At 37.8% G+C, this 10,527-nt stretch overlaps 1 protein-coding gene across 2 annotated transcripts in view; it reads left to right on the plus strand.

Annotated features, from left to right (window-relative positions):
- Window positions 1-10,161: 10,161 nt before the first annotated feature.
- Window positions 10,162-10,527, plus strand: part of tmem9 (transmembrane protein 9) — a 5,829-nt gene continuing 5,463 nt past the window's right edge. The window contains exons 1-2 of one of the 2 annotated variants that reach the window (XM_007556622.2): window positions 10,162-10,254; window positions 10,364-10,508. In XM_007556622.2, coding sequence (XP_007556684.1) covers window positions 10,419-10,508 — 90 coding nt within the window. In that variant the 5' untranslated portion in view covers window positions 10,162-10,254; window positions 10,364-10,418. Of the gene's footprint in view, window positions 10,509-10,527 lie in introns of both variants that reach the window. The other variant, XM_016673691.1, reaches the window with a different exon arrangement.

A 10,527-nucleotide genomic window follows, 5' to 3' on the forward strand; every position in this document is an offset into this window, starting at 1 on the left:
GAAAATGCTTTTATTGTTTCCTAATCTTGAATGTTGCGTTTTCACTACTTGTTAGCTGACAATCGTCACATTTAACGGAAATAAAGCCTTGATCCGCGTGTAATTTATCTATTTCATGGTTCACTTAGTGAATCGAATTACTGAAATAAAATAACTTTCCAGTCATGCCCTAATTTATTGATATTTGATATAACAGTGATTCTTGAAAATAGGGACAAAACAGGTCCTACGGATAAAGCACAAAATTTGAATAACATATACACAAAATATAATTTTTTCAAATATCTGACTAAACTAACCTGGGTCATGTGAGCACAACAATATATGTTTTACTGGTGTTTGCAGAATATTTTTTTATTTTAAACAGTATAGTAGGTGGCTGGGGTCTTTAAAATCCCTTGTCCAGGAGCAGAACTCAATACATTAAAGTATAAGTAGTCATATAAATAATTATAAAAGTATCAATAAATTGAATTAAAAATCATGTTTATATATTTTCCAACTCCATTGAAATTTGTCCCTAGTTTTTGTCAACACCGTCAGACATGAAACGAATGTTAAAAAAAAAAAAAAAATCAGGCATTATTGGGGGCACCAGAACTTCTGAGGACCCCATGACGTCGTCTTTTCTCTTCCTTTGCTAAGAGAGCTAATTAGCTCTGGTTAGCTTATGTTATTCTTTAGTTTTTTCTTCTGTTTTATTCCTAAGTTGTTTGTCACAACCATGATGTGTCAACTCAATAACTGACAATTTTCAAAACTTTGATGAAATTTTGTGAAATAAAAGCTTATTTCTGGTAAACTGTAAAGATTTCATGGACCTGACGAGCTACAATATGGCCTCCTTCAGAATAACATCATATAAATTGAGGTAGTTTGGCATTTCGTCAACTCCATCAGAGTTTTTGTGACTCTTTCAGTGAAATTGTTGACAAATCTCAATTTAAATCTGCAATTAATTAATTTTAATGTATTTTACATAAATTGCATTACTTCATATGTATCAAGTATTTCTTTTTGCTCACTAGTTTGTCACCACCTTCAGTTCTGTGTCAACTCCGTCATGCACTGTCAACTCCGTCAGATGGACTTTTTGTTGTTTCTTGTTTTAAATATATATTTTTTTGTTTCTTGAGAAGCATTTGTCTTTAAAATTGAGTAAAACATCACTAATAGGGTCCTTAAAAAATTATATTTATTTTGTCAGATGGTGATGACAAAGTTCTAGGTCAGGTCGATTAAAAATGTAATTTTTTAAAAAAATGTTGCAACGGGGAGCCTGCACCTTAGCATCTTCACATTTCCAAAACATTATTTGTCGTATTTGCATGCATAAGGTTGAGAAATAATAAAAAATAAAAAAAAATGGGGAAAATTAAAACCCATTTTGTACCTATTCTCAAGAATCACTGATAAATGATCAGAAACTGCTTCATGTTTAGTTTTTTACTACTCCAGCAATGGCGATGTAGGTCGGAGTTTCGTTGTGAAGGTGCAAATGTTTGACAGAGAAGAAGAATTCGAGGAATAAGGACAATTTCTCCGGTCCTGCCCAAGACTGAATCCAGAAGGATTCGACGTTTTAGAGCTCAAATGTCTCCCATAGATCAGCTCCAGCGTGAATGTTTTTGCTGACAGATGTCCCCTTTCCTTCATCTTCATCTTTCTTCCAGACTTCTCTGTTCCTCCTCTCCATCCCCAGCCTCCGCTTTCATCATCAGTCAGCTCAAGCGTGCTCCACATGTGTGCTGAGATTAGAGGGAGAGTGTAGGGTTTCTATTGATTTCTGACACTGAGATGACAAGTTTAGTCTCATTTTATCCTGCTTACATCTGATTTGTTGCAAACAATACAAAAAACAAAACAAAACAAAAAAAACAATACAAGATTCAGAAAAACAAAACATTTTGCAGCATGCTGTCTTTCGGTACGTGCTCCTGTATTTCACGCATCGTCCTTCATTTCTTAGGGATACTTTTGTTTAGGTTTGTGCTTGCTAAAACGCCCAAGGCAGTCCATCGGGGCGCGCAGCTAAGCTGCCATGTCAGATTGCAGCAAATGCCGAAACAAGAAGAGGTTGACTCACAGTGGCACTCTGTGAATGTGGCCCCCCTGCGGATGAAGTCCATCATGCCTGCAGATGTGGCCTGCAGCTGGGGCAGGTGGATCACAAACTGCCACAACAAGGGAGGAACTTAAGACGGAGGAAACGAGTGACACCGACGACATGAAACCTCCCAGAGCGCCGCTTCCTTTACACCACAGGATACAAACCCGGCAGACCAGCAGCCGGCTCTGCTTCAGAGCTGACAACATTGACTCGCTTAATCCGTGACTTCTGACCTCTTCCCTGCTCCCGCAGACAGCGCCTTCCAAACTTTTTCACATTTTGCCAAGTCACAGCCACAAACTTCAGTGTGTTTAATTGGAATTTTATGTGATAGATCAGCCCAAAGTGGTGTCGAATTGCAAAGTGGAAGGTGTTGACTGAATGCTTAAAATCTTTTACTGAAGGAAAAAAAAATACAAAAATTTGAAAATCGTGGCATTAATTTGTGTTCAACCTTCTTCGCTCTGACATCCCTAAATCAAATCTAGGACGATCAATTCCCCTCAGAACTGACCAAATTAGTAAATAGAGTCATGCTGTGAATAAATGAATCGCAGTATAAATGCAGCTGCTATGTCAATCGCTCTGAACAAACAGCATCAGGGAGACCAAGGAACACAGTAGACAGGTAAGAGAGAAAGCTGTGAAAAAGGTTTAAAGCAGAGTTAGGTTGTAAAACAAAATAACAAACTTTCAACATCCCAGAATTCATCATTTAGTCCATCATTTAATAACAGAAAGATCATACTACGACTACAATCCTAACAAGACAACGGCATCCCAATAAACTGACAAATCTGCAATGAGAGAATTAGTCAAAACTGCAGTCAAAGTCGTAACTGGACCTGCAGAGAGCGAGCGCTTAGGTGGTCCAATCTGTTGGGATGCTAACTACTAGTTGTGCGCTCCATAACTCTGGCCTTAATGAAGCAGAGAAAGAAGTCCCATTTCGATTTTTGCCACAGGCCATGTAGGTAAAACAGCGAACATAGGAAAAGAGAATCTAAATGAACAAACTGGAATATTTCTATCTACTTAGAAAAAAAGACTGCATGTAGAGGAGAAGAAATACACACTACACTGAGTGTGGCATCTACACAGTGAAACATAGTGGCAGCAGTATTATCCTGTGGGCATGCTTTTCCAAGCTTTAACTTAATTTTTCTTCCACTTCACAACTATGCATCGCAGTGTGTTAATCCATCACGTTAAATCTTAACCAAAACACATTAACATTTGTAGCTTTACCTGGAAATGCTTGAAGGATGTAAATCATTTTTGCAAGGAACTTTAAAGCTCCGAGGCACACAAGTTGCCATGTTCGATTTTCAAATGGGCTTCTTGTCCTGGACCAAGACCTGACAGATTTGTGTGTCCTGTTGGACTCGTTTTGCTTCCCCAGGTGCATAGCTGTTTTTATCCTTAAGTGTTCGACGCATGTATAAATCAGCCTGATGCATAAATCAGACTCCTGGCTGGAGTCACTCTGATGTGGACGTTAATGGCTGTCTGTAAACTGGCCTGCCAAGCCTTGTTAAACCCACACCAAAGCCCTTCGCATCCTTTTTATACCATCAACAAAACCTCCCGCTTCCCCCTGAAACTATTTATCCACCTTTCAATTCATGTCACTTTTCATCTAATGCTTTTGTTTTCTTTCTGTCTTCTCGTTCGACCCTCGGTGTCCTCTGAAAGATGCATTTAGATGTGTGGCAGCTTGCTGCTAAAGCTTGTTTCCCCCCTCACAGCCCAATGATCATGCTGTGAAGCTCTCTTTGACATTTTTCCCAACATGAAAGGGTGACAAAGTTCAACCGAGAGCTTCAAGATACTTCAAGAATCATCTTTTTCCTTAGTTATACCTCCTTATTTTTCATAAATTCTTGTTTGCCCGTTGCGTCGGGAAGCTGAACATCGGGAGTCCTTCTGCGTTTCTTTTTTCATCACGTCTTATCACCGCTCTTGGTTCTCATGTTCTCCCTGGGAGAGTCTCCGTTTCCTGGCTGGAAGTGTGTGTCCTTCGTCTAGGTGTGGCTGGGATCTGCTCGCACCTCGCTGGCACCAACTCCTCAGCAGACAGCTTCCCTCACATGGGCTCAGGTGGCTGACTGGCAGCTGTCCGTATGGATAAAACAGAGCAGGACACACACTGTACTGCAAGTCACCATCACTTCTGTTCTAACACCTTTGATACTGCCACCCCCCTTTGGTTTGTTTTCTCAAAAAATAAAAAAAATATTCCTTAAACTTTTAGCTTGCTGATTTCTTGTAAAAACCGTGTTAAAAAAATAAAAATCAAACATACACTTGTAACACATAAATTGTGGACAAGTTTATCTTAAAACCTTTCCTCTTTTAGGCCAGGATGGATTATCACACTTCTTGCTAAAAGACAGGGGATTGTTGTTATAAGTTCTTCAAAATTCAAAATTTCACATCACATTAGAGTTACTGTAAGTGATTTGGGAAAGTTTACGTTAGAGACAAAAATATAAATGTTATGTTTTCAGCTCAGATTTTATTTAGTTGAATCAAATCTCTTGTTTTGTTGATGTGTTGGTGATGTTTTTTGTTTGTTTTATCAAAACACTTTCTATTGTAAGTGGGAGACAACATGTATAAGTCAAAGACATTTTGAAAGTTTCTGAAGGAAAACCTGTGGCTTCGTTTTCAGGCGATGCCTGAACACACAGCTTTCTTGTGTGTCATCTTGAGAAAATAAATAAAAAAAAAATAAAACAAACCAAGATATTAGAAAGAGATTTATGGTTCTCCAGAAATCTTGATCATCCGTTTTGCTTTTCAAGAAGGTTATATATATGTTCTGCATCTCAGAGAAGAACGTGTTTTAGAACAAAATGTGTGCATTGACCCCACGGGGGGGAAAAAAGCAAACTGAAAAGAGTTCTGTACAGATAATTGTAGATAATGATCATTGTTACATGTGGAGGAAAGAGAAGGAAGCTTGCAAGCAAGATAGCCGAACTGTGAATTGCAGATATGGCAGGAACATGTTGCTTTTTGTTGCAGGAGCTTTACAAATACCGATAACATTACAAGAGAGGGGAAAAAAATGTATGGAAACAAGATATCATGTAAAAAATATTTAGGCTTAAACGGACCTTTGAACTTGTCAAAAATCTTATAGAAACAGCAGAAGTATTTACAAAGTGGCTAATAGATGTTAACCTCAGTATTTTGGAGAGACAGTCACAAACTCCCATAGAAAATTAGTGGGTATAAGTGAAGTGTGTGTGAGCAAGGCGACTTAAAATCTGGACTTAGGTTTTCCAGTTGGGAGGGATGGGGCAAAAATTACAGAAACTACAGTGAGAAGCTTTTGAAAGCAATCCTACTATTAAGAAAATGCATGTAAACTTCTGAGTTTGAAGAAAGTTAAAGAAATCTTTAAAACAGTTTCACTTTATTCTGGTATTTACCTATCACACATCATTTTTGGTATTTCTAACCGAAAACAAGAAAACAGAGAAAAATGTAGTACATACACATTTCTGTAAGTGTATCCAAATACCTGGCTTTAACTGTGCAGATGGAGTAAATTTTATCCCATTCACCCCAAGATGATTTAATTACTGGCTTTAATAAAGATGACTTTGACTCAAACACTTGAAAAATAGTCAGCCACAGGAAAGGAAAATTCAGTCACGAGGGTCCAGAACAAGCCAGTGGCTGATGAAGACAAATGTGTAAACACATGTTGGCAGAATTGCTTTTTGGTTGAGCGTGAATTGGCCACACTCAGGAGGGCAGAAAGCTGGAGTTGTGATTTATAGTTTTGTGCTGTCCCCGGACCACCACTGTCTGCTGCCTCCCACCACTGTAATTACAACCTGTGTCTATTAGAATAGTCCTGCTGCCCACAAACGCATCGGCTCAGCTGAGAGGATGGGAGGGGAAGGATCGCCTCCCCCTTAAGAAAGTGTTGGTATTCAAACTGCGTCCTCGCCAAAAACAACGGGAGTGCAGAAAGAACGCAGATGATTAGACAAAGGTCAAAAAGAAGCACGCAGAAAGGCTGGGCGCACTTAAAACATGAATTTTAAGATCCGAACCTCCAGTTACAGCTGGTGATGCATGTAAATGTATTGAGGGGAAGCAGATCTCGTAAAAATCCTTTGAGAGTATAAATGTTCACTCAGTCAGGCAATCAAATGTTTATCTTGCCTATCTGAAAAGCAAATGGCTTGTCATTAATGTCCATTTTAAACCATATCAAGGTCAATCTCGAGTTGTTGTTTTTTTTTAATATATATATAAAGATTCTCTTGTAAATCTCTTACACTTGTTTCACATTACATTTCTCACATTTCAGCATTCACTCCAAGAATGCTATTCGGATCCATCTGCTGAAAGGAACTCGGTTCACTTTAACTGGGACGTCACAGCGTCTCCTAGTGGAGGAATGCAGAGCTGCTTTTAGGTCTCCTATTAAACGCTCTGTCTAACATGAGTCAATCCATTAAAGTCTCGCACCGCACATTTATTAACCCTTCTGGTGAAGATATGCATATTAATCCTATAAACACATACATCATGAGTAAAATTTAGAAAAATTCAGTCTTTACAAGGACAAGGACAATCAGGAGTAAAATATTTATTTTTGTGTGTGCGTGCGCAAAATTACAGGTGACACATGTATTGACACTTTTAACAATTCATTAGAATTTAGTAAATTATAGATTTTTTTTATTTATTTTATTTTATTTAATCTTTTAACTTGATCAGGCTTTCTTACTTATCCATTACAACATAAAACAGACTCCTGTTCCCTTCCACCACTGGTCACCATGCTGAATGAGGACCCATATTTATTTTTCCACCTTGAGCTTGGCAATATGATGATGGTAGGGGGACTGAAAAAAACAAAACAAAAACAAAAACACCATAGCTTCCTGCTGCAAACACTGACATATTGGGCTCACTAATGGGGCTGCACATTCTCAACAAGATACTCTTCTGGAGCTGGAAGAACAGAATTCATTCTTCCTCTGATTTAAGATTTCTTTTAGGTTGTTTTTGAGACATAGCCAAAAGATTTGTTTATTTATTTTTTTTATTTTTTTACTTTTGTGATGTCAGACAAAAGTTGTGGGAGTCAGCATAGATATTGGCAAACAAATTAGCTAGTTTAGCATAGTTGATGATGAGGGTTGCAGCCCTATGAGGACAAAGCAGCAGTGTATTAGTACTCAAATTATTACTTGGTTTTTCTTTTACATTACTCAGTGTGGCATTGTGCCACCATAATAAAACCTAAGTTTATTTTAAGGTTGTTAACATTTTTTCCTGAGGTGAACAACCTCTGTATTTCTCTGTATCAGAGAATTGCTTTATGCCCCACTTCCTGCTGCCATAAAACAGAGTTGTCACACAGTTCACAGTTAAAAGCTTGACCAGCCTAAACATCTATATTGTTAAGTTAACTTTCCAATAATCTTTTTTTATTATTATTATTTTCAAATGGCCTCTTTCTTTTCTCTCTCCCTCATAAAGTGTAGGATTGTTCTCCCTATAACAAGGGACTGATCACCTTTTACTGTTTTTCCCCTGGAACTCTGAACTGATAATGAGAGCTGGCGGTGAGCTCTGGTCACTGTCATTTATGCTGTAATTGGCCTGGAGGTGCAAAGGGCAGTCTTGCATCAAAGAGCACCAAGAACTAAGTGGCTTGCAGAGACAGAGATAAAAGAATGCAATGCAAAGGAGGACTCTTACACTCCTTCACTTGAGTCACTGTTTAAACGCAACAAACTGTTCAACAAACAACATATTTGGGGGTCAGAGCAACAATTGGTCAAGTGAAACTAAAAATGTAAAAACATGGACATTTAAACCAAAGTTATAATTCTGTAAATCTTGCTGAATTTATTACATCCTTCTACCATAACATGGATCTTTTAGATTAGTTAAATAGCCTTGAATCCCATGCCAGTCCCCAAGTCATCAAAATGCACGAATGTTTTTATGACCCCAAAAAAGAGTTACGATCAAAACAAACCGTTGGTGTTTTATATGTAAACTTGAAAAGGGGGATGTCCAACAAAGATGTGAGATTTTAAAAAGTGAAGGCAGCAGAGCAGGATAACACCAGGTGCTGTGCGGCATCAACATCCCCGCTGTCAAAACAAAGCTGCATCAGACGTCTCCATGCGCCTTCTTTTAAATTCATTTTTTAATGATAACAAACACAGTTTGTTGTCAAGTCGACTGATGAGGGCCCACTCACCATGGAGATAGCAAAATGGGTTGTGAAGGGTTACGGCGTCTGAATACATTCATGTCTATATGAATAATTAAATTTACTTATGTAAAAATGTATGAATATTTATATATATGTAATTTCTTATTACCGTAGTTAGCTTTAATTGGTGATAAATGTGTTTAACTCTGAATGTAGGTCTGTCTTTTCTGTCGTCTTTTTAGGCGTGTTACACTGAAAAGTTATCTGACTATGTTATGTCTTATTGAAGGTGGCGTTCTGCTTCTGCTTTTCAGCTATCAAATCCACTACGCAACTAATTCAAACTTGGTTTTTTGGAAGGGAGAAGAAGCACTGTAGTGGAAGAAAAATATATAAAACATCTATTTCCTTCACTTTTGATATTGTTAGCTTATAAATAATCAACATTCGGTTTAGAATAAGACATTTTCTCTATTCGCTACTCTTGAGTTATATGGTAAAAACAAAAATTCAAACCAACCAAGAAGAAAAGTTAATCATGGTGGAATAAGTCAACCACTGAAAAAACAAAATTATACAGCAGGAGTTATCATGTATCTGAAAACAAAATGAATTGTTTTAATTCATATTCAACAAATTTCCTCTTTTCACTTGTACAAATCACTCTTGCCTTGCTTGAAGCAAACAAATTTAGCAAACCTGTTTGAAATTTAATATGATTCTTCATGACCTAATATACCAGAACAGATTCTGCTGTGAGGTTGGATTGGGGGTCTTGTAAATGCCTGCACTTACAGAAAAGACGGTAGGGAGATGTTTGCACTGATATCATAGCTCATTAGTGTAATAACCATGCTCTCGTCTGATCTATGTGACCACAGACTCGAGTGGTTAAGGCTGAATTTGTGACTTATCGATTCCTACGGCTTATTAAAGGCATGAGTATCTTGCTGTACAGAAACATGTGAAGGCAGGATTATGGGGAAATAGGAGTATTGATCAGATCAAGAAGTAGAGGCTTGTATTTCAAATTTCTAAAAAGAGCCAAGATTGAAGGGAAAGAGCAATGTTTTCTCTGAGATATAGGGAAATACTCTGAGAAGTCACACACTGATAAATGCTACAAAGGGCATTTATCATTGCTGTCAATAAAGCACATTATTCAGGTGAGTGTGAATGTTGATTATTAAGGCTCACAAAATTATTGTTATTGCTCACAACATTAATACTTTTGTATTTATTTTACTGCTTTTGTTGGTCCTGGTTCAAGAAATAACCCTTTGGCATCTGGCAGCCAATTACTGTAAACTCCACAAAAACGTGGCCGTGCAGCAAATGGCATCCTTCAAATTAGGAGTAATTAATGGCTGTTTTTTTTTGTTGTTGTTGTTGTTGTTGTTTGTTTGTTTGTTTTTCCAAGGGAAGTAAACCATGCTCAGATTGTTGTCATACTTTTCTTCTAAAGCAGCGATTAAGCATCCAAGCCTGAATTCATTATAATCTGTCTGGTAGTTTATGATGAATCACCTTCAATTTGGTTTAATATTACTTGGTGTCATTTATCAAAATCCAGACTTCTTGTTTGTACTTATGCAGTTTTAAAGGCGACTTGTAGAGGCTACATTTTATGCCATAACTACTCATAATAATTTAGTGCTCCTGTCCCTAACTCATTCAATCACAGCCTTTGTCAAACAACAACAAAATGACTGACAGAACGTCAAGTAAACATATCTCAAAAAGTGTTTAGATCCCGATTCATTGTCTAATTACAGTTGCTGGCGTTTTCCGGTAGGTGGCGCCGTTGTTTCACGTTGCATCTTGTTTTGGACGTCATATGTGACGTAACCAGGAAGAGGAAAGTCACTTTAGCCGTAGCGTTCTCAACTTGCAGGAAGCTTAAAAGCTAAACAAAAACAAACCGTTTAACAGCGCTCAAAGCGTAAGTTAAAGGACACAGGTCGCTTTAGTCACTTTTCATAACTCATTCTTTAGCTTGTTATGTAGCTGATACGGCTTCTAATAAAAGTGTTGTTTGATTATTGTCGCAGGGTCTCCATGGTCATCGTTCAGCAGGCTTGCAAATAGGTTTTTTGTTGTGGAGAAATGTCGTCTTGCCGAACAGGGTCGTGGATGTTTGCTACTGCCGCAGTGACAGTATTTCTATTGGAGACGGTTGCTTTCGCTGAAGCTAAGGTAAAAACAAACAAACAAA

Source organism: Poecilia formosa, unplaced genomic scaffold (assembly GCF_000485575.1).
Source record: "Poecilia formosa unplaced genomic scaffold, Poecilia_formosa-5.1.2 Scaffold80, whole genome shotgun sequence".
Classification (NCBI taxonomy): domain Eukaryota; kingdom Metazoa; phylum Chordata; class Actinopteri; order Cyprinodontiformes; family Poeciliidae; genus Poecilia; species Poecilia formosa.